The 25,499-nt window shown below is 36.7% G+C and overlaps 1 protein-coding gene across 2 annotated transcripts in view; it reads right to left on the reverse strand.

Moving 5' to 3' along the window:
- igf2bp1 (insulin-like growth factor 2 mRNA binding protein 1) overlaps window positions 1-16,411 on the reverse strand; it is a 34,227-nt gene extending 17,816 nt beyond the window's left edge. The window contains exons 1-2 of one of the 2 annotated variants that reach the window (XM_084419273.1): window positions 15,734-16,411; window positions 14,452-14,512 (exon numbers count right to left, since the gene is read on the reverse strand). In XM_084419273.1, coding sequence (XP_084275399.1) covers window positions 14,452-14,512; window positions 15,734-15,908 — 236 coding nt within the window. In that variant the 5' untranslated portion in view covers window positions 15,909-16,411. The remainder of the gene's footprint in view (window positions 1-14,451; window positions 14,513-15,733) is intronic. The other variant, XM_084419272.1, reaches the window with a different exon arrangement.
- Between the last annotated feature and the right edge of the window lie 9,088 nt (window positions 16,412-25,499).

The following is a 25,499-nucleotide window of genomic DNA, read 5'->3' on the forward strand; positions in this document are numbered from 1 at the left end:
ATAATAAAAAAAAAAAATCCTCTAAAAGTTTTTTTGTTTTTAAAATCAGGACATATGATCGGAATATGAAGCAAGCACTAGCAGGAGAAAGTGTATTCATATTCAACTACAAATCACATTATAAAGAGATAAATCCATAAATTAATGCAAATAGATGCAGTCTGAAAACAATGACAACGCTGCAACTGCACAATTTGGTGACACAATTACTAAGAATAGAAATGTATCTGTTGCCATTCAAACCATTCAAATGTAACAGGAGTGAAGCGGACGTTGGCCTTGTGCAAAATTGATTCCAAGACAAATTCTAGACTCTCATAGATGCAATAGAGTGGAGTATGTACATTTTTCACAGTCCATGCAAAAGTGACCAGTGACTGTAAAGTGTCTTTTTGACAAACACAAAGATTTGAGAAGCTGCAAGGTATGTTAAGTTCAAACCTTCACGGACACACAGACATCTAAACAGTTGCAAGAACGTAAGAGAGCGGCCAAATGTTTTGCTATTAGATGTATAAATTTTATCAGAATTATACAAATATTATGCAAGCAATGAAGAAGGAAAAAAGCAAGAGACAACAAAAATGTGCTGCTTTCATTAGAACCTACGCATAACAAGATTGCCACTCTCCACATATACCAGCCTGTGGTATAATACGCTAAAGGTGCAACCGATTTAAAAAAGAAAAGAGAGAGAAATAAACTAAATGTGATGACACATAAACAGTATAATACTTTTGCAAAGTTTAGTCTGAAGCTTATAAGCTTCTCTAATGAAATAGAAGAGTCATAGTTTACGGCACATGTTCTACTGCATGGACACTTTTTTTATTAAATCCTGTTGAACTCTCACAGAGAAGTGGATAATTGCAATTAAAAAAATATTATATATACTATATTTAAGACTGCACTTATTGTCATAAGCAAAAAGCATTTGAATGCTATAGTGGAAAATGATTGAAATCTGCTAAAAATGCATGAATTACCATACCATTTTCACACTTTTGTGTGAATTATTTATATAGCAAACTGCTGAAAGACGATTTTAAAAATATACACGGTTCAGAATCATTACGCAAATATAAATCACTGAAAGTAAATCCAAATTATTTGAAAATGTATTTAGAATGTAGTACTAAAATTATTTTTTACTTGCATGAGTCTAATAGGATAGATTCTAGTATAGGGAAAGCACTCTGCTTTCTACTGCAAATTTGTAAGCATGTCAAAGTGCAAGGAGCGACATGCTCAGCTGAGGAATGCAATGCCTCTGAAACGGCAGCCGGTGGGGGTGAAGCGAAGAGAACCTGAGGTCCTTTCCTGCACATTATCATGTGAAACACCCCTCCCTCTCATCCGTCATCCTCTCTCTCTCTCTCTCGGCCATTTGAGTGAGACGAGAAGCCATGGGGAATGGAGAGCGAGAGAGAGAGACAGAGAGAGATTTCATCTCATCGACAAAGAGTTTTTTCTGCAAGTAGTTCTCAACCTTGCATCTCAACCTTTGACCCCAATGTGGATGAGGAACGCTTTGGCCGGGACATTAAAGAGAGCCATAGGGCAGGGCAGAGGACTGGGGTTACTAGCAAACAATTGAACTTTTCAAAGAGGCCGCAGATTATGCTGAGGTATAGCGGCTCTTTTAAAAGGTGGTGGTGGTGGGGGGTTACAGGACATAAAACAGCTGATAGTAAAATCTTTCTTAAATTGTGGTGCATTGAAATGGACAAACTTGGAAATCAATTTAAAAAAATAAGATAATAATAATTAGCACAGAACAGGCAAGTAAACAGGCTTGTTGAAAAAGGGGCGTTGCCTGAGTCATAACTCATCAGTAATGACAGAAGGCACTGTCTAAATGTTTTATTAGTTGAACACACTAACATAATTGTTGCAAATAATCCTTACTCAACTTGTACGATACTATTTACGTAAACAGTGCGTGGCATAGCCTATCTCGCTATTCAGAGAAAAGACGCTTAAGAGTGTTTGCGTCTTTCTGAAAACTCCATATGTAGGCCTACAGGCATTTCCTCCTAGGGTGGGGTTGGTTCGGGGGGTGGTATGTGAGGAACAACTGTAGACACTAACAACTCCGGGATCCATTTAGTTTACAAAGGCAATATGCCCTTAGTTTTGGGTCAAAGTTCACGCTTGGCTCTGCTGTGCCCTACTCAGCGTGCAGAAGATGGATGACGCGTTTGTGCGCCTCCATTTTGTGACTCAGGAGTAGAGCACGGGACATGACTGACGAAGCTGAAGGAAGAGACATGCATTGAGCTCATTATTCCAAATGCATTTGTATTATAAATATTATTTAGATCCACATTTAAAGTTATTTTACAATGAACAATCGCACGATATAAGAATAAAAAAAGATGACGCTCCACTAACGAGGCATTATCTGACAAACATCACAACAGGCTGTAAAGGACTTCTGTAGACTACTTTAATCGATTTTGTAAGCTAATCAACGATATAAATTATCCTGACACTCCAGTGTTGAATATAGTTTACCTAAAATCTGTATAAAATTATTCCTCCCTCTCCTCGTCTCGTGTGTTCGCCGTTCCACGAGAGCCAAGTGAACACAGGAAGAAACGCGTGTTCACCCTCAAAAGTCACATTTGAGCTGCTTTTGGAAAATACACATGCTCAATTTAATCAAATAATCACGTGTTAATTGATTTTCAAAGTGTGTCTGTCTCATGCTGTTTCATTTACGTTAGCCTCAGCTGCCACTCACTCGCGGTGGCGGAAAAATAACTAAATAAACAGCTCTTAAGTTAATAAAGCAGTTCTCTTAGTCTATAGCTATTTAAATGGGTCATATTTAATTATACACAAATGTGACTTACATTTTACAGTGTTAAAAAAAATTAAAATAAATCTGTGCATATTTCTTACAATGTTTTACACAGGCTACAAGACAAATAAGACTACGGAACCAGCACTATCAAGGGTATGCAGGTTTAGCCTATAGTTAGGTCGGATTATGCTCGAAGAGCGTGTTTAAACAAAACAAAAACCAACAGGCCATAACGATTTTTATTTTATTTTACCAGACGGCTATAATATAAAAAAAAATAAAAAATAAAATAAAATAAAACAGTTTAGCTCAAATACGAAAATGAGATGTCATGACAAAACAATGTTTAACTTTATAATATACACAAATTCTTTAAATGTGAATCATGAAGCACGTACATTACAATAATACACGAAAACATGCGCCTTTTAAGACAATGTCTTTTGTTGTAGACTATGGTTAAGCATTAGCTTATACGCTACCCAATGCGCACAGTAGGTAGCCTACGTCAAGACGTTTAAGTCAAGCAACACATACAGGCTAATTTGATTCTCTCATCACATCAGACTACAAAACCAGCCGGACATTTTTATCTGAGAATAACGTGGGCCTGGATAACCATGTGTAGGCTATAGCTACGTTCAGCCATCTTCCACTGACAACGCCCAGTTTACCACAATGTGAACCTCAGTCACATGGGCAGGCGCAGAATGTGCTAGAAAACTATAGGTAACATATAGGAGCCGGATTACCATCCATGTCAGCACAGAGCGGGATGTGGTGTGTCGTAAGCATGCTATTGCAAAAATGCATGAAAACCAAGAAGTGCATGTGAAAATTGCAAATAACCCAAAACCATAAAAAAAAAAAAAAGGCAGCTAATGTTGCCATTTTATTTGATGAAATCATTCTCCCATTTGAAACTACATTGTACCGTTGTAGTGTCCGCTGTTATGTAAATGCAATGAGAGATCAACATGCATATGAATTCTATTACAGTTCATGCAACAATAAAGTGCACTATTCCGCGTTAAACGGCAATAACCAGCGCATTTATTGGAGCCACATCGAACTGCCTGCAGTGCAGCAGAAGCAAACGCTCGCGCTTCTGGATCACTCCCCTTTACGGTGGCTTCAGCTTCAGCTTCTCGCAGGCAGTGAGGGGGAGACCTGCCTTCATTCATAAAGTCACCGGGCTACTCGAGAGTACTACAGCGTCGTGAAAGAGGCGGCGCGCGCAGTCACTGTACCGCCCACCCCGGAGCAACGGAGGGGGTTGGTCGAGAAGAGGAGAGCTGCACGTTGACGAGGAAATGGGGTGTGTGTAACGGAACAGAAACTGTCTTTTACAGATCCGAGCTGTGCATCCACGCTATAAGTGCCAACATGCAGTGCACCTGACTCAGCACGGTTTAATAACGATTTTGTCACGATTGGCACTGCTTCCAGTGCTGTCCTCTTTAAGAGCACATGCTTGTTATTAAAGTAGCCTATGGATTTACCGTGCTCTACCATAAAGATTCGCAAATTATTCGTTTCCGTCATGTTCTGGTCATAAAACACGCTATAAAAAGAATGACAATAATTTACAATAACTGATTTCGTTAGATTATGAATTTATGAAATGAACGTGATTATTTGTATCTAGGCTAAGACTGTAAATCATTTATTCTTTCATACTCGAAGTATCTAGAGTTGCGAGCTGTCATATGATAGCTATTTGGGAAAAGTCAGATAATTTGGCTCACTGGAGTAACAAAGCCTACATTTCTAAAAGATTGCAAAATGTGAATGAACATGCCCTGTGTATGGAAAGGTCTGATATTATCTTATGGTTACATACATTTCACATAGCCATTTCCCAAGGCCTACTCCTTTTCGACCTGCATAAAGCAGCGTTTACATTTTTTCCTTTCTTACATGGTCATATATTTCGTGACAAGATAGTCAGACAATCATCAACATGTGTTGTCACATCTCTAGAAGTTTTTCTTGATCCCACATTTGATCGGCTATATAAACATGAACGAAAATTAGCATAGTTTACATAAATGTCGCCATACACAAGACTTTCTTGTTTTGTATAGCTGGCTAAAACTGAATCTTTGCATGAAGACCAAAACAAATAAAAAAATAAAATGTTTTATAAACTTTATAAACTGAACAAACAAAACCCTGCATCATCAGAGACACTTGCAAATTTAAGTTCATTTCAAAATCTCTGAATTATTTGAATTAAAAGAAATAAGACCAAAAAAAAGAGAGAAAAACACTCAGACTCACAGTTTCTTTTAATAAATATATGTGACTATCAAATTCATATGGTTACTTTTGTTAATCTTCCTACACATTTTATTTAAACTTATTTACTAAATTACAATTAATCTAACAACATTGTCTAACAAATTAAAAAAGTAAATTCACAAAAATGTTCATTGCTCAATTATTTCATTTGTTGCACTGTTAGAAACAAAATTTTAAAATACAAGTGTGCACTTTGCATGGTAGCAACAGTTTTGCTTTGAATGTAAATTAATTTCACAGATTTGTTAAATTAAAAAACAAATAATTAAACTTAAGGAAAATTAAATGAAATAAAACCAAACAAAATAGCAATAAACCAATTTTAATCAAAAAGAAACTAAGGACTCTGAAATGTTGTCTTAAAGTTTATTTTATTAATGCAGTTTAATTACAAGAGCTAAAAATCCAAAATTTCTCTCTGACACTTACCTTTTCAGAATCTTTACACAGACAGTAGTTAAACATGTTTCAGAGAGGGGAAATAATTACCATTCTAAATATGAGGTTCCAAAACAATGATTTACCACTAACTAAAATGTAACAATTTGTAGCTAATAAATAATAATGTCTAATAAATTGGTTTCTTGTTTTTTCCCCCGTACAAGTCCCAACTATGAAACACTTTGGCATCTTTCTCCACTTCAAAGACCCTCTTCTTTGCAAAGCATGAGGTCATTTTTTCATTTGCTTCTTTTAAATTCACCAAACTCTGAAAGTGAACCTCTGGTGAATGGAAGCAACTCTTCTCACTGGTGTCTTCACTATCTTTCCTTGCTCCCTTCTCCCATTTACTTAAAATCATTAATGAATAGAAATTGCTGTTTGTATAAAACTTGAATAAAAATATGGTTTTTTTTTGGAGGGGGGAGGGGTGTTCTTCTTCAAAAGGGTTAAAAAATAAGTTAAAAAATGCTCAGTAGTCCACAGAACAGGGGCCTCATGAGTAAACAGAGGACACTGTGGGGAAAATCAAAACAAAATTGTCATAAGAAAACAAGTCTAAACAATAAGCTATACACAAAGTAATGAATTCAACATGTGACCACATTTTTTTCCTAAACACTATACTACTATGTTAAACAGTATTATATAATCTAGAAAAAAAGAACAGCATTTTTTATTTATTTTTAATAACTGTCATCCACAAAACTTCTTTCTTTCAATTTGAAATCAATTCCTGGTCAGCTCTATTTCACAACACCCTAAGTTGTATCTGAATGGACAGCTTGATTGCACTGAAATTATCAATTTAAGATATTTAAGATATCAAGATATCAATTTTCATAAAGTCCACTGAAATGTTGCTCTGAATACCATCACATCAATGTCCAAATGAGAAGCACTATCAGCCAGCTTATCTGAAAATATTAGTCAACTATAGGTCAACATACACACACAGCTCTCCCCCACCTGAGAGGAATACGCTCTATGCTGCATGTTTCTGTATTAAGGGGAAGGTATAACTCCATGTAGGTCTGAGGGGGGTATTGTCAGCCCTTCCCCCTCTCTAGCTTTTAAAATGCATGTGTGTGTGTAAAGGGGGGATAGCATGACCATACCAGCACATGCCTGTTATGAGGTCATGTGATCTAGAGGCTCCATTTTAAGTGATTTGGACTAAGAAAGGAATTGCAATGTGGAGGAAGAGAGGGGTGGAGGAGGGGGGGGGGGGGGGGGGGGGGGGTATAGAGAGAAAGAGAGAGAAAATAGCATTAAAAAGAGAAGAACAGTGTTGACTGATCTCTATGGCCTCACGGAGGGGAAAAGGGTGAACACGCCATTTTTATGGTGAATAGCAAAATGAAAGAAAAAAAATACACAACTGCAAACTTCTGTTCATTTTTTAGATTAACATTTGACTGCTAGCTCTAAAACTGGTCATAGCATTTAACTACAGGAAAAGCATATGGACCTCACTTATAATTTTGCACAGACAGTAACTATTCTTCATCTAATGGAGGGGCAACGATATGAACTGAAAATAATATTAACACCAAAATCAAAACCTAGAGTTCAGGCTAATTCCATTTCAAAGCAAACAAACATTAAGGTTGCGACGTAAAAGAAGTAGCGACAGATCTTTTCTTCCATATTGTTGCGTACATACAAGAGTAATGGTTTATCGAAAAAAAAAGAAAGAAAAAAAGAATAGTAATAATAATAGGACGGGACTTGGTTGTATCTATCCATTGATGTTGATTGGATTTTGAGATGTTGCACCCAAGACTACAGGGTTCAAGCATACCAAATGATTGGAGAAGTTTAGCATCTGTCACCAGAAAGAAGTTTCATTTTACTGGAAAATTATGTAAATAAAAAATAAAAAAAATGAAACAAGCATGGATGAATCGTTCACAATAATATTATTAACATGCATTTACAAAATAGATGGTGAATTTTAATTTCACGCTGACTTCAAGAGTAGAATTCAGTTCACAGAATGTTCTGTTTATTAGGTGTGAACAGCTAGCAATGGCAGGTCAGCATCAAATTAATATAGTTTTACTGGCACACTGCTCTCTAGAACATACATTATATACATGCATACATTATGTAAACGCATACATTATTTATACGTACAAAGACAGAGGGAAGATAGTCACTAAAGAGAAAATAAGCTACATTTTCCCCGTTCTAATATGTGGTCTAATGCTCTTGTGATGATTAATACAGAAGTAATGTGATTCTGTAGGACTTGACTCATATCCTCATTTTTAAATTTTCTGGGATTTTTCTCATTTTGAATTATTAATGAAACAGAGAGAGAAAGAGCTTTTCAATTTTCAGTTGCCGTTATGTTGCAATGTACAAAAACAAATGGAACCTAATAGGATATTAATTTAGTTCAGAATTATTTGTAGGTGCAAGGAACAATTATTTGCTTGATCAGTTCACTAAAAGTGTAAAGCTATTAATAGGAGCATGCATGACATAAGTTGTTGGGTTTTTTTTAGTGCTGGAAGATGACAACTTCACAAGAAATTATTAGAAGCCACATAGAAATGCAACAAGACACGATTTCCCCATCCTATGACAGTGACCAGTTAACTTCTATTATAACGCAATTCCACAGAAATTATACTATAAATGTAAGGCCATGTTTCAGTAACAGGAGAAAAAATTACTCAGGGAAATATGACTGCTCTGGGTGATCTGTCTCTTAATATAATAACTAAAAAAGCACATGAATGAGTAAATAAGGAGAGAGACTGCATTTCAAAAAGAGATGAAGACATTTCTTGAGTGTGCTGTTAAACTAACATTTTAAAAGCACGCAGTGAGAGGAAAACCAACAACTAGCTAGTATCTTTGATCGTTTTCACTTCAAATTCACTAATCATTCAAATATATAAAATATTGTCTAAATAATATGTAGAATGACAATCATTTTAATTGCTGTGCTTGTGGCATGAGCTTGTTTCACCCAAGCAGGATCAGGAGCACAAATAGCACAGGAATTTAAGCCAGCAGCATTTTAACACACATCCTGCAGAAGAACAATGTGCAAAATAGCTTCATTATTTACAGTGCAACAAAACCAATTTGGAACACACTTCGCTCTTAAACAAGCAGGGCATATATTTAAATATGCAATGAGAAGTTGAATGAATATTAATCAGTTCAAGGCGCTTGTGTCAACATTCTGTCAACATCATATGTACTATGAACCCAGGCATTCAAGACACGTTCATTGGTCCATTTTGGGGGGGGGAGGGAAGGAAGAAAAATGTAAAGAATTCTAGGACGACCCCCCCCTCCCCCTCCTCGCCCTCCTCACCAGTGTTTATGATGGCGACGCCTTCGGAACGGCCAGTTCAACAGAGAAATAAAGAGTCATTGGGGGGGTTTGGGGGGGGTCAAACAGGGAGCACATACTTCAGAGGGCTAAACCACCATGAAGGTTTTTTTTCCCCCTTGGGAAACACCCCTAGTCTCACATCTCTCCCACAAGCACCAAAAAACAAAAATACAGAGCCACATGCATAGACTGCTCTGTAATGCCACACTGCACCGTTCTGTAGAAAAAACGCAAACTGAACATTCAAAACAAGACAAACACAAAAATAGTAGATTTTACAAGTAATTCTTATCCAGAACATCAAGCCTATCAAAGCAGCACAAATAGCACCTTTTTTGGTGGGGATAAATGTCAACAGTTCAAACATAAAGTGAACTGTTTGTTCCTACAGAAGTCAAATTTATTGCATTTTTACAATTTAAATAAATATGTAAATGCTCAAATTCTGTTCCAAATATAACAGTTAGCATTTTACATTTTAAACATGCTGTAAAAAAATAAAAAAAGTAATATGAATCAGGCAAGACCCTGAAACCCGTCCCACAGCAACTTGGGCAGCCATGCTGCAAAATGGCGCCAACCAATGATTTGAACTTCAAGCCAAGTCCCATCCACCTGTTCACGCTGCCTCGTGACAGCAAGACTCTGCGGATAATATATTCATCTCCGAACAAATGTTGTCAAATGGAAAGTGAGGGAGAAAATGTTCATATGCGCCATTACTAGTTCCTTGACATTCGAGTTAACAAGAACCAGCTCTTACTTACTCTATTTATCCAAATCCTTCCTCAACACAGGCGCTTATACAGACAAGAAATGCTTATTGGGAGAAATCTCCAAATACAAACACTCACTTTCATTGCCTATTTTAACCCCTTTACACAAAAACATCTATTTTTGACTAAAAGCCCTTGGGTGTGTTTGTGCTACTGAATGAATAGTCCAAAGACGAGGTAAAGGGACTTCGATCCTTTTCAAATAACACAGCACAGATGGTTCAAAACTGGGAAAGGGGGAGAGAAGAGGACACATTAGTAAGGGGTTAAAATGGGAGGGGTGCTCTTAAAGGCACAGCACACACTTAACCTTCACATTTTTAGTATGTCTACGTGCCATGAGCATTTTTCCTTTGTCCCTCATTCCCCATCTCTCTTTTCTCTGTTCAAAACAACAGCCGTTTTGAGAGAATCGCTCTCCGTAACGGCAGAAAAAGGGAAGCCCACAAGGAAGTGCTGCTGTGCATTCCCTCCTCAAACCCCACCCCCTCTTCTCCTCTTCTCTTCTTATCTCCTCTCTTTTTTCCTCCTCTCCTCCCTCTTCCTGCTCAGGCAAGCCCTGCAAGTAGGACGTCATATGACCAAACTGACACAAGTGTTTGCCTGCACATTCTGAATCTGCAACCCTGCAAATGGGGGAATCAATCAAAATTGCATGTCTTGCAGCATAAAGACAGACAGCATATGCAACACAGAGGGACAAAGAGAGGGAAAGAGCAAAAGAAAGAGACAGACAGAGCATAAGTGCAAGCCAGGAAAAGAAAAGGGGAAAGAAAAAAAAAAACAGCACGCAAGCAAGCACGCTGCTGGGAGAGAGAGAGCGAGGAAGAATGAGAACGAGGTTGCCTCGTGTGCAGCACCGTCAACGGCTTCTGAGAAACTGCACACAGGTGTTCCTGGCCCCCGATTGGTCGCACCTCCTTCTCCGTAAAAACCCCTCCCCCTGCCTTCTGTAGTACTACGATCACAAGCGGAGATGGAGAGAAAAGGACAGAGAGAAGAGGAGGGAGGGAGCCAGCGAGAGAACGAGTGAGGGAGAGAGAGGACAGATCAGGCAAGTGTGGCTTCAGACTGCCTGAGCATGCAATCGCAACACGCTCGTTTATTTACCCGGCCAAACGCTGTGATTCGATTCAAATCCGAAGCTTTCTCTTTTCTCCCCCCCCTTTCTCGCTGAATCCACTTTGCAAAGGTCTGGTGAGACGTAGCTTCTTTAAATGCACAAATCCTTACTTGGGAGTTGCTTTTTCAAAACTGCTATTATTTCAAAGAGAAGATACACAGCTGTAAGCCAGTAGTTTTTTCCTCCAGTTAAATCAACCAAAGAATTTGTTGGATATTACTTTGTATTTAAAGAAAAACAACCACCACCACATAAAACAGGCTATTTACAGCACTCCCTAACTGCAAGACAGCAGACAATCCATTTTTTTGCTCTTTAAAATGATAATTATGTTCTAATTTAATCAAAGTAGGTGTGACAGCAAACATGGGCCATAGTAAATGTTATTCTCTAGCTTTCTCCTAATTGAAGCACCTGAAAGAAAAATTAGCAGAGTTTTACTGAACGGTTATAATGCAGAATATCATGACACAAAAACATCCCAACAGGGAGAACCTATCAACGCTACACATACACACACTTCAACAGGTCTTTCCTATCACTATTTATCAATTAACCTAAAGAATATAGTTCGCAATTTTTTTCCCTACTACTCACAAACACACACATAAAACCAGATGTGCAGCATTGTTTCAGACTGCCGTTTTGAAAATAATAATTAACTTTTCACAGTTTTTGTTTTGTTTTAATAGTATATTTAAAATACGCGTTTCTACATGAGTTCTATGCCAACAATTTATGAAATTGCACCATACTGGCCTCTTGCCCTACTTCTCTGCTGCATTGTTTAGTACACAAAAAAATGTGCAAGTGTCAAAATTTGTCAATATACATCCTTGTTCTGATACTATGAGAATTTTTTAAAGGCAGCAAAACCCATGTTGCTTTCTTGATCTTGATATATAGGTGTTTACAAGGCGAAGGGAACGTGCAGAGTTGCATTTGGAAGAAGGGGGAAGGGCAATTGTTACACTTTTAACACCCGGTATTGTCATAAAGGTGTGGCTCTTCCCCCTTGTCTAAAAATCTCTCCTGCCTAAGAACTTCAAAAGTGGCCCATCAACCCCATTGCAAATGGCCCCGTCACACCAATGCAACATTACATAAAGCAGGGAGAAACTCAAGGCGTGAGACATGGAGCCGCCCACACAGCTCTATGCACAAAACATTATGGCTTACTCACTACAACCTCTATGGTCTTCACTGTATTCTTTACTTACATTTAACTTCAGTTTTACCAACAAATACCTTACTTTAAACAACCAGATAAAAATGCTCTTAATACCAGCTATTGGTGGCCTTGATGTTTTGACAAGTATTATTTGTTTATTTGCAACAATAAGATGTCTTCAACAAAATATATTTCTGATTTTACGTATGAGCACTTACATAAGACAGACCCCATGTTACCAAATGCAAGGGGTGTGCACAATAGGAACGGATCTGCTCTGACGCCCTACCCCTCCCCAAATCTTGTTACTCATCCTGCATCCACACATCTCCAAACCAACAAATGAAACTTACAGCAGTTGAAAATGTGAATGCACAAATGTGTAATAAAAAAAAATAAAAATAATGATTTGGTCAGAGTAGCAATTTCACCAGCACATAATAAGCATACAAAACAACAAAGGGTCAAAGCAACATATATGCTGACTTGGGGGTGTGCGTTGTTTTTTAAAGTCCCCCACCTCAGAGGCCAGCCCCACAAAAAGGTTTATCAAGATGGCGACAAGTAACAGTTCCACTCCAATTAACAGTTCTAATTCATTTTCCACAACTCTGTGTTTTTTTGTGTGTGTGTGTTCTGGTTACTTGTAATTTTCAAAAATCAAAAGAACCACACAGCGTCTCACTAGGGCAGACTATACGAATTCTAAAATTAGCATACGCACACAGGGAAAAAAAAAAGTCCCTTAAGTATAAACGTAAATGGCAAAATATGCGAATTTAAGAGCAAAACGTGTTTTAGCTAAAATATATCACCTAGCATTTATATCCAGGACCATCTCACGGATTAGTAAACTGTTTTACATGCGCTATCAAATGAACACGTATAGGCTATGTATTTGCACCCATTCATATGAATATCCCAGTGCTTTCAAACGGAGCCTGCGACAGAGGGATACATTGTGCGCCATTTTCTCAATTGCTGACGTTGGTTACTCTTCACATTAATGGCGACCACGTGTCATACTATCAGTGTAACGTTGGCCTCCCAACACTAATCACAGCGTATGCCATTAAGGTCCATTTAAAACATATATTCGTTACACAATCATTAATAACTATTTTTAAAAAAGTGTGCTTGATCAGTATACATTTGGATACACATTCTGCGTCTGCGTCACACATACAAAAAATAAATAATAATAATCAAAAACAGCTATTATATACATATAGTGTAATATCAGGACTTCCGTAACTGTTGCAACACATTGCATACGTTTTCTCACAACAGGCCTGTCAGCAGTAAACAGATTTATAGCTAAAATGCGTAAACATGGGGAACACAAACAAAGCGCTGGTTCAACTTTTCAGAAAGCGGTCCCTCAAAACAACATAGCCTACATTTATAAACTGTAGCCTACCTACCACAAAATGTTCCAAACATATATGAGAAAACGAATTAAATATTAACTGCAAATTGTGTATTTATATTATTTAGCACAAATTATTGTCCTCACATGATGCAACATTTTAAAGCACTATAGGCCTACCAGCGAATTACGTCAGGTGTAGTTTGGACGTTTAAGAAAAATGCGTTTAGGGTGTAAAGGGGTAAGAAGGAGAGTTGATTTGGGTGGGGACGAAGGAGATGAGACCTTTTTGTTCCACGTTAACAGTCTTCTGTGCGCCATGCAAGCTCCCAGAGCACAAATAAATATATTTCTGAAGATAATTTTAATTTCAAACAACAAAAGTTGTGCTCTGACATTCAGATTTACTCATAACTATTGTCAGAGATGCGGATAGAAGATCGTTTAGGCAACAATTCTTTAAAACTGTCCAGTTTATGTTACACACATAGGCATCGCTTTGTTTCTCCTGCTCTGACCTGAAGCGGCGTTCCATACGAAGTATGTCCTTTATATATCCGCACAAAAGTAACAACAACGATGGTGTTCCAAAGTAATAGCAGCTTCTAAACCACAGCGGGCTAGAAAACTAAATCTGTGTAGCATGAACCGTTTAAACGAATCCATCACCGAGGCCTAGGCCTTGCAGTAGGCCAAGGCCTAATCAACAGGGAACAAGTGATTGAAATGACACGGAGAACAGCATTGTATATGTTTGACAAATATACACGCATATGTCTAACGCAGGATATAGCGCTGTAGTAACTATTAATGTAACAGCACGTGGTGTAATGCTAAGGGCAAATGCCACTTGAACACCCAAGCACTAGGCTATAACATGCATCACGTGAAGAGAAACAAAGAATATTCTCATATAGATAGATATGCTCTCAAAGTAACAGCAACTTAACTGTGTCAATCAAACATATCCACAATTTAAGCACACAGCGAGATCCTGGTGACATAGTAGGCTACACATATGTGTAGGCTACTACCGACACAACATACATTCAGCTTTTACATACAGTATGCAAACAATTGTTGAATGAGAAAGCAAATACCTCTGCTTTTTAGGGACAGAATGTTCGACCTCAATTCGTTTGCCGTGAAGTTCCACTTTACCTGGAAAAAGGAAACAAATTTTTTTTTTTCTATTTTTTTAACCCCAACTAACAAATTATGCCACCATCTTACTTAAAAGGCCCTCACAATCAAAGTCGACTTCAAAAATTACGTTGCTTTAAAAGATTAAATATGTGCCTTAAAGATTTTTATATAGCCTTTGCTTCGTTATACTTTCCTGTGTGAAGAGAACGGTATTTTTTTTACTGTAGGCTACAACTTGCTTTGCGAATGGCCTAATGAGCTTTCGAGGTTGCAAAGGGTAGGCCTACGCGTTATAAAAAGTAATCAAACAAATATTTTATTGTTTGGCACTGGTTAAATTACAGAATTCGTAGGACGCTTTCAAGGGTCACTGATCAGGGCTACACAAACTATTTACGTCAACTGTGACAGAATCCATAGGCTATGTGTAGCCTATTATGTGTCTAGTTGAGACCTAAGAGATATAGCGATTAAAAGAACAGCTGAAGATGAATTAATCTTGACCGTGACTTCATGTGGTTGATATAGTTTTAACTGGATCCTTATCGGCATGGCGACCTTCGTGCTATAGAGCACACGTCACATGCTACATATGTGGAGAAGCGAGGAGATACACATTTTGTGGTCTGTAGGACAGATGCAGTGAAATTGCATTGTTGAAATCAGCATATAAGAATGGATATATTAAAGACACGAAAGTATCCCTCAGTACTGTGCCTGTTAACTCAATAGGGGCTTCAGGAAACATGTTTCATTTTAGCTCCACTGGCCTATTAGCCAAAAGGGGGAGGGGTGAGACCTGATTCTATAGCTGTGCCGGGTAGGCTGGACTAAACCTAAAGACTGAGTTTAGGAGAACTACGTCCTACAGCTTACAACCACAACGACGCTAAATGTAGGCTACACTTATTTGTCATAGTAGAATATAAAGCACGTTTTAAACCTGTCAGAGCAGAGAAAGTAAGTAAGTCGTGGTTGATGTGTGCATGAATGCTTTCAGTGTCTGCAAACACTCTGCACTTAAAAAGTTCACTATCTCAGGTACCTTTGCACTATAGAGCCTTACATTGCCCTGACTTAAATGGCAAAACAAGTAGAATCATACATTCACTTTCACAATATTCTCGAAATCTTTAGTAAAACAGTAGAATTTGAATTATAAACAACCCAAACGCGCATGGGAGGTTAACAAGAGTAAGTCATTAAAGAAAGGCCCATTAAATTAAATGAACTCACCCGAAAATGTTTCAATCGCTTTCATTGCCCATTGGTCGTCCGGGCAATCAACAAACGCATAGCCAGTTTTCATGAGAAACTGTCCAGAGTATGGAATCTTGTAATCTTCAAAGGTTTTAACCAAGTCTTCTGCGGTGACGTTTTCATTGAGATTTCCAATATATAGCTTGTTCATCGTGGAAAAACTGTAACGCTCCCCCCAAAAAATAGAAATGAAAATAAAAACTTTCCGTCAAAACGTTCTTATTTTTGAAAAAGGACCAAGACACCCGCAGATATATAAAATCGTGCAAATGTCAACCGGTTGGAATTAAAAACGTGTAGAGAAAAAAAAAATCAAACAGCAAGACAATCCAAAATAAAAAGGGGAAAGTTCGACTAACAGTAACGTTGTAGTCTGATTAAGTCCTGCAGGCGAGTGGTAAATATTCTTCACTGTAGCAACCTTCGAATTCCCAGCACGCTGTAGAAATGATAACAGTTTGAATTAAGCTGATGTTTGTTACGATGGAATAGTGGTGCGAGTAGCCTATATATATAGCGGGATCGGGAGAAATTCTTTCCTCTCGCTGCCCCTCAACCTAAAGCTGTACCCTGCACTGTCACACAGATCCTACCGCTTGGCGATGGCACCGCCTCTAAAACCGAGTCGAATTTACTAATTTTTTTTTTGTTTGCAAAGAAGAAACCACGTGGTCTCAGAGTAGCTAGAGAAGGGGCCGGTCCTCCGCTCTCTCTCTCTCTCTCTCGTGCGCGCTCCCCCTCTCTCTCAAGCTGGTTGTGCTTGGAAAGACAGGAACATTCTCTGTACATTGCACCGTATATCCTTTCTGCATGCATTTCTTACAGACATACACACATTCATACTAGCCCACACATGCTCCAGATTTACGTATGAGCTTTATGTCACGAGAACTGCTTTTCGTTGAACCTTTTTGTTACATTCATCAGAATTTTTCGGATTCCACTAAGACACAATTTGCAGGACAAAAGGCCATTTGGTGTAATTTTACATTTTGTGCGAGTTTATGTCCAAATAAAACCCATATGTGATGTTGCTCGGCTAGCTTTGGTAGTTACCCTTTTCATACTCGCTTGCTATAGTATGCAGTCTCGTGACTGAAGTTGATCACGTAACACGTTTCTAATAGTTGTAAAATAGTAAAACCAATAGCCTTTATGTACATGACATTGTTAGCTGTGGGTCACGACCAGGGCGGTGAAGTAAAATATTTAATTAGAGTAGTTTTACAACCAAAGTTTATGGCAAACATTTTTGAGGTGGAGTAGCCTAAATACGAAGCCGTAACAAACATATTCAATGCATGGTTTTATTGAAACACTGTATCCTTTTTAATTCGGCTCTTGGGAACTTGGCCGAGTGGGTAGCAGAATCCAGTTTTACTTTAACAGGTCAGCTCCAAAACTAGAGAGACACATTTCCACTGAGATCTCGAAAGTTCTCGTGCTCACCTCCATGTTGCGCCAAAACGAGACATTAGAAGGTCCAACAACTGATTCAAAATGGGGGTGTTGTTGAGACAGCAGGGCCTAGAGTCGAGGATACCGCCTACCAACAGGAAGTGAGCAACTGTTGCTTTGCCTATTGTCTGTACACCCCGTGTATATGATGTCTCATTGCGAGGCTTTTTTCAGCTATATACTCAGGTCAGAGAAATCCGACCTCAAACCCCTTTTCAAATGAGTTTTAAACGCAAATCAGATGGGAATTTCAAGCGGTTACTTTGTTACGTGTCTCTGAAATTGTACACGTGGCGGCAGTACCGGCTCACTGTGAGAAAATGGCTTCCCGTCCATTACAACAAGGATGAGGAATGATTCACGTCTCGCAGGCAGTCTCACAATAGTCCATAACTGGTGCATAGTGAAGAGTATTTTGACCAACACTGAAATAAGGAGCAGGTTCTGCATAAAACCCATTTCTCCTGTCCCTCGAGCTACGCGCATGTTTAAATCACTCATGGCGTGGCCATTCCGCAACGAAGCACAACTTGGGCGCAAGGTTTCAAGGATGATTACGATGAGTTGACTAAAGAGGCGTATTTGTATGCATGTCTGAACTGTTTAACACGTCTGAAGTGACTAGTGATATATCAGCGTTTTTATTGTCTGGATAAATTTTAAGTATGCCCTAATGCGCACACATTAATCTCGCGCAAGCTTTCCTGCAAGCAATGTAAATAAAGACTGCATCGTGCAAAATTGTTCCAGATTATTACGCTCTCTATTTTGTATACGTACATCCACCACAATTCATAAACGCACACGCTTTGCCGTGCCTAGGGCCATACTTCAGTCTATCAGCAAACGTATGTGAATTTTAACAGACTTAGCATTCAGCTGCACATCATGCTGATGTCTCTGTTGTAACACCATCTGACATGCAAGGTAGAACTATTAAGGGTCACTCTTTTGATGGCCTCTGTCTAAACTCAGCTAGAAGTTGCATTTTTTGTGGCTGTACAGAGTTAGCTTTAAAGTTACTAGGTCAAATCTATGTGTTGGCCATATTCTTTTAATTGCAACAATAGCTAAGCAATACTGCAGTTGTCATATCTTGCATTGCATTGCATATTAACTTATTTTTATAGTCCTGTGTGTTACACTCTGTAAAGAGAAACTGTTGCAAGGGGGTGCAGTTTGTGGTCCTGTGAAGGAATTGGTGTTTAAGAGGGACTCTGAGATTTGAGATTGTGTCCTGACCACACACTGTGAGGGGGATGAGGGATGGCTGGTGTGGGGGTAGGGCATCTCTTTTCTGGGTGAGGGGGACCACAGGCTTGGAGCTCATCCAGGACAACAAGGACTTTAGAGTTTGATAGTGCATCAATGAAAACTGTCCCTTGATATTCTTTACAAAATGCTGTTTATTTGACAAAATAATTGTTTTATTTATAACAGCTGTTTTAAGGTATGATCAAGTGCTTTGTTTTCACTTGCATCAGGGTGTTCATAAAAAGGCTCTGGTTCTTGCTCTGAGGAACAACAAAGCATGGTGGGAAGGAAGTTCTGAAAAGAAGCATGAAGTATGACTAAAAATAGTGTGAATATGTTTATTCAGCTGATTTCATTAACTTTATGTTACTTTTAGGAGAAAGTAATGAGCGGTGTAACTTAATTTCAGAAAGACATAAAATAATACATATACCAATAAATAAAGTTCAATGCAAGAATTTAGTATTGGTCTAGATACATATACTCCTTGGTTGTCTGATCGGCTTACATGCCTATAAGGAAAGTTAGGACATTTTCAAACAGTTAATATTTGGAAAGCAACATTTGCAAAGAGACCAGAGGCAAGGTCAGTTGTGAACATGGAAAAGGAAGACTGTAGCTGAAAAACATAGACAGTTCATTATTATTTACGTTATCAGTGGAAATGTAATCAGCCTTTTTACGGAAAGAAAAAAGTAATAAATGTTATATAACTATGAAAAAAAGTAGCTTATAACCAATGGAAGACACTAAAAATGCAGTTTAGGGACAGAAATACAACATTATTGCATGTGACTTACTTTCATTTTATTGTAGAATTATTATAGAATAAAATTAGTCTCAAAGTTTGAGTCTATCTCAAACCTAAAGTCTATCTTTTCTATCACAGGAAGGGCAGATTTGTCATATTTGTTCAACTCACATGATCAACTGAAGCGCTTGCAGAAGAAGGTCTAACCGTGTAAGAAGTTTGAGACTTAATTACTTCATGGTTTCCATGAATTTTTCCATAACTATTTGCTTGCTTCTTTTGTTATTGCATCTATGCAGTTTTCCTCATAGTAATCATTATTAACTTTTCAGACGTTTTATCAATTATTAAAGATTAAATGTAATAATACATTGATTGAAGAAGATATAGCTAGTTGCTTAACATAAATCATTTTAAATTGATCTGACTTTTGTAAATTGTAAATGAATAGCCTACTTAATAAGTGGATAATATTTTTTTTTGAAGTGGAATATTTAATTAATAGCCTAGTTTCAACCTATACTTCAAATTAAATATCTGAAATTGTAGTTAAAATTCATGCTGTACAAATATGAGTAAAAATGTTACAAAAAGTAATCAAAACATGAAGATTTCAGTCTTAGTTCAAACAGTCATGACTGCACAAAAAATAACAGCAGCATCAAAGCTGATTCAAAGTTTTCAAAGTTTGAAATGAGGGTTTCTCTCTCTTGGAATAATACAAATAATGTTTTATATTTTAACAACTTGTTAGAAAGCAGATTGGATTATTTAAACACTTGATAAGATGGATGTAATTTCTGCCCTCTTGGAGGAAGTTGAGAATGATTGGCAGTTCTCTGTCATTTCCCATGATGCCACTCAAATGATGTGAGACCCTCTCTGCTGTCTTAGCAATAACACAACATAATCTGGATTTGTAAAACCCTGTAAATCCAGCCTTATTAATCTAAGCAGTAAGCCACAATGACGAAATACCCAGTATGTTTAGGTGTTGTTTCCAACTCCTAAAACAGTTTTGTAGCATATCTATACACTGTGAATTTAGAATGAATGGTTTCAAACGGTCTTCACTTTTATTTCTAAAATATGTATAAATAAATATCTAAAAATGTTCCCAGTTTTAGCCCATCTAAATATATATATTTTTTTAAAAAGAGATGTCTCTTAAACAGTAAGCAAATGTATATCCAACCCACAAAGAGACTTGTGGGTTTATAAAAATATGTTTGATTGAGAAAGCTGAGTGCAAATAAATAAATACTATTTATTTGCATTATATTACAAGCAGTTTCATTTTACATGCAATTTCAATGTTAAGAAATGGAAGTATTAATATAATCCAACCCCTCACAAAAAAGTAAGTTTCTATAGTTTATTTGAATCTAATATAAACTTAAGTATAATCTAATCTCACAATGAAATAAGTCACTAAAGTTTGATCAAATAAGACACATCTTTTTCTTACAAATACATAGTGTGCAAGTTAAGAGTATAACAACATATTTGAAGCCTATAGGAAGAGTTATTTCCAACTAAAACAAAGTAGTTTATAGCACATCATACAAGCAAATTTAACTATTTAAATATGTAGGCTAATTAACACGCACAATACAAGCACATTTAAAATAAATAATTAGCACAATTAAAGATACCACTGCAAGATTTAATCATGCAAGCTTTTTTTGAAAAATAAAGTTTTGTTAACAGGTTTAAAAACTGAGTGAATTTGACTTACAATAAGAAAGAAAGAAACAAAGAAAGAAAGAAAGAAAAAGAAAGGGAATGATCATCAGGTTCAATGCACGCGCTGTTGTTGAAGTACCTGACTGATTCATATCATCAGTTCCTCTATTGTGTTTAACTTCTCGAAGATAATACATTGAATATTCGATATCCGTTTTGTAACGACAAAGAAACAGTTTTAATGATCAGCAACTTGAAGCATATATGCGATTTCCCACAAAATGGAGAGGGGGGAGGGTGTGTCCAATCAGAACAGTGCTTGGCCTCTATACTGGTGACGTGCATAACACACCCCTGTGCGCGTGCAACGTGAACAATTACACTCAACACCAGTTGGTGTATTTCCTTCGTCCGTATAACTTAGCCTATCATTCGGTTGACGTTTATCAAAGTATGTTTTTGTCAACAAATCTGAAGAAATTATACAGTAGCCTACTGAACATATGAACGCAATTTTGCCCCTTTAATAATTAATGTCAAATGAGTCTGGTTTACATGTAGCGAGAGCGCGAGCGTTGGAAAAAAAGCTTTTAGCGTTAGTTGGCTCTCATATCAGAGATCTAATATATATCAACTGTTGTATCGACAGCTCTCCGTGTAAATTTGTCCAAAAAAAGAAAGAAAAAAAAGTATGTTTAATGCTCAAAACCGTGAGTAGACCGATAGCTATATGATTTTGCTGTTTGAAGTAGGCTATATGTTATGCCCACTAGGTATGCTGCTTCCACCAAGTGGGCATTTTGAGATAATGCAATTCCAGAAAACAGACTCAGAGAATTGAACACTATAGGTGTTATACGTGTTCATTTAAAGTGCACATTATCATTTATTTATTGCAGTTGTTTACATGACCACATGAAGCTCCATTAACTGAATTAATTTATCATGAGACAATTCATGTAATCAGATTTCCTGCGAACAACAGTGACATTTTCTTTAGCAACATTATGGGAGCAAAACCCAAATGACTGATAAATACTGAATACGTCTTCGATTACGAATCATAGTGAATTTCGTTAACTTGAAATTTTTGCCAGACTGATGTCACTTGCGAAGTTAAAACGGTGTTGTTTACCAGACATTTCATTCATATTATGTCCCTTGGATACGACAGTTGTGTTGCACAAGAGTTACACATAACTGATGCTCAAAGTTCGTGTAGGATGTATTGAATTTATTTATATGGTTATGTGTACAAATGATAACTGACAAAGACATAGCGATATAAAGAAATTCTACATAGCGATTTCCAACGCAAGAAAACAGAAAAATAACCGAACCAACGAAATTAAACGAAATATTGTGTTACTGTTGTGTGCTTAATTCTCATATAATTTTCTAGCATAGCTACACATTAGATTCGGAATCTTTTCACCATTGCTAAGTTTGTTATTTGGGCTGCTCGAAGCACATGTTTAAAGACAACAAATAACAAAGACTAAAAATGGACGAGTATGGCATATTTAATAATAGGCTATAGGCTTCATTGTGAAGTCACGTTGGATTAGCCTATCTTAACCCAGACCGTAAACACAAGACCAATCAAATTGTTTACTTGTGTTTTGCGTATTTAACGAGCTATTCAAGTGTTTTGGAGGTGCAAAGTCAATGTTACAACAATCAAGATGTTTACCTCTTTATAATAATTTTATGAATTCAATAAACAGTTTGCTATAACGAAAGACTGAAGTCAAATAGAATTTGATGCAGTCAGATAAGTTTTCTAAAGTGAATAGGCTACTTGATCTGAGGGAAAAAGGCGTTTTCATAAATGAACGAATTAAGTGTAAAACTCAAACTGTTCACAGGGCGTTTAAAGAGCAATACAAACGTTGTGGATCAGATAACGCCTTGTTATCGCACAAACAATTAATTGCCATAATTCTTTACATGTAGCCTACGAAGCATAAAAACCATAAAGACACCCCCAATATCTAACCTCACTGCTTCCTCTGAGAACTTCCTTTATAACGGAACTGCTGTTTGTTAGTTATGTGTGCCATAAAATCGTGGTTTTCCGCCCATCGCGGGGACTTTTGTTGTCATGTTTAACTTTCGTATTGGTACATTGTATGCGTTTGTTGTTGTAGTCTATTGGTTAGTTTGCTTAGCATTTCTGATTGCTTAAAACTACGTAGATAGTGACGTCATGAAACGTTAACTCTCATTGCCCCTCCCCTGGAGTTCCAATGTTGTCATGGTTGTAATGTTGTCGCGGGGAAAAAAAAAATCCTGCACAAGTTAGTCACTATTCATGAGGCAGTAACCAAAGACACCTACACTACGTTTCACTTATGATGTATAGGTGAAAGATTTCATATTGCCTAGAATTAATATGAGTGACGTCATTACTAAAGCATATGTGGCTCTCCTTTTGAAGGGAAACGAATTTAAACCCGAAGGAATTCGATTAAGGGCTGAAGGTCCACGTTGTCTGACAACCGAATCTTGTAGGCTAAACACAATGTGTTTCTGTTTACCAAAGATCTTTTGAGAACTGATAAGCTCAACTTTTTAGCTAGAGATACCCGAGTAGTAATCACAATTACTAGCCTACACAAAAAGTGTTCCTGTGTTCAGTTATATGAATTACAACTTACAGTATTCATGCTTGAGAACAACTGCTTCACTTTCACAGTTCACTAGAATAGATTTTTACCAAGGAGGGCACAGCAAATTATTATTATGAGTTTTTAAGTGATTTCTCAGGAGATTTCTCAACATTTCCACACTGTAAAAAATAATTTTCAGGATTTGTTAAAACATTTATTTTGTCAAATCAACTTAGATAATTTATGTGGTTCAGATAACATTGAGTTTCTGTTGATTAAACAAATCTTCTTCTTTTCTTTTTTTCCAATGAACTTAAAATTTTAAGCAACCAGGCAACTTGCTTTTCAAGTTAAACCAACAATAATTTTTACAGTGACCAAGACCATTTTTATCTTAGTCAAACAGCTTGTCAAATCTGAGGCAGCTCTTATAGTCAAGAGTTTAATGTCTTCTGATGTATAATGGGACGAGGATATAAAAACAGCATGCTGATACTTCAGACCACAACAGAGACAGTCTTTCTCAATTATATATATATATATATAAAAAAAATGTTTTAATGCATTATATTTAGGGCTGTCAAAAGATTAATCGCGATTAATCACATCCAAAATAAAAGTTTGTGTTTGCATAATATGTGTGTGTACTGTGTATAATTAATTTGTATATATAAATAAACACACATGGATGTATATATTTAAGAAGTATTTGCATACATATACTGTATATATTATATATAATTTATATTATATATAAATATAATTTTTTTATATATAAATTACACGTTTTTCTTAAATATATACAAGCATGTGTGTTTATTGATATATACAAAATAATGATACACAGTACACACACATATATTATGTAAACACAAACTTTTATTTTGGATGCGATTAATCGCGATTAATCTTTTGACAGGCCTAATTATATTACATTGCACATATTCACATATTAGGTTTACAACACAGAGATTGTAAGAACAACTTTTTGATATAACTTCAGGATTCATATTATAAGTTGCCTCTATAAAAGCACATCTAACAATTTAGCCAAACTTTATCAAGAATTCAGAACTTTGGCAGTAATCCCAATCTTCCACAGGTGATGATCAACAGGTTTTTCAATACGAGCCAGTTGGATTGTGCTCTGTGTGGTGACAAAAACTACGCACTACTGCCCCCTAATGACCGCTCAACAACACTGTAGCAGTGGACATAAGACAAGAGCGATTGTACTTACATTAAAAGTGCTCATTTTAAAAGAACATTAGGAATATTCTTGTGCCCTGAAACTAAAATGTAGCTAATTTTAGTGTGTGTTGATCTGATGTGCACTAAACAGATCAACTCAAGACATTTAAATTAAAATCCTAATTGTCCAAATCAGTCACAGTCCAAAAATGTTTTAGAACTATATGAATGCGTGACGTTTTTTTCCCAAAAACTTTGCATAAAGCTGATTGAAAGTTAATAGCAACGTGTCATATTTGTGACCTAAAAACATCAAAACCTGATGAAAATTTGAAACATATAAAATGCTGTGAGTTTAATAATTCAGTGCATATTAACCATAGCTTTTATACACTAGCTTTCAAAAATTTGGGGTCAGTAAGATTTTTAAAAGAAGCCTCTTATGCTCACCAAGGCTGTATTTATTTAGCCAGAAATACAGTAAAACAATAATATAATACCGTAAATATGATTACAATTAACTGTTTTAATATATTGTCAAATGTAATTTATTCCTATAATGGCAAAGCTGAATTTTCAGCATCATTACTCCAGTCTTCAGTGTCACATGATCCTTCAGAAATCATACTAAAATGATTTGCTGCTCTATCAGTGTTGAAAACAGTTATATTTTTGTGGAAACCTTGATAAAATAATTTTTGAGACCCCAAACTTTTGAATGGTAGAGAATATATTTTTTAGTTAATGTTAAATTCATAACAGTTTAAATGTACTGTAATTACAGAGTGCT

The sequence above is a fragment of the Rutilus rutilus genome (genome assembly GCF_951802725.1).
Source record: "Rutilus rutilus genome assembly, chromosome: 1".
NCBI classification, from domain to species: Eukaryota; Metazoa; Chordata; class Actinopteri; order Cypriniformes; family Leuciscidae; genus Rutilus; species Rutilus rutilus.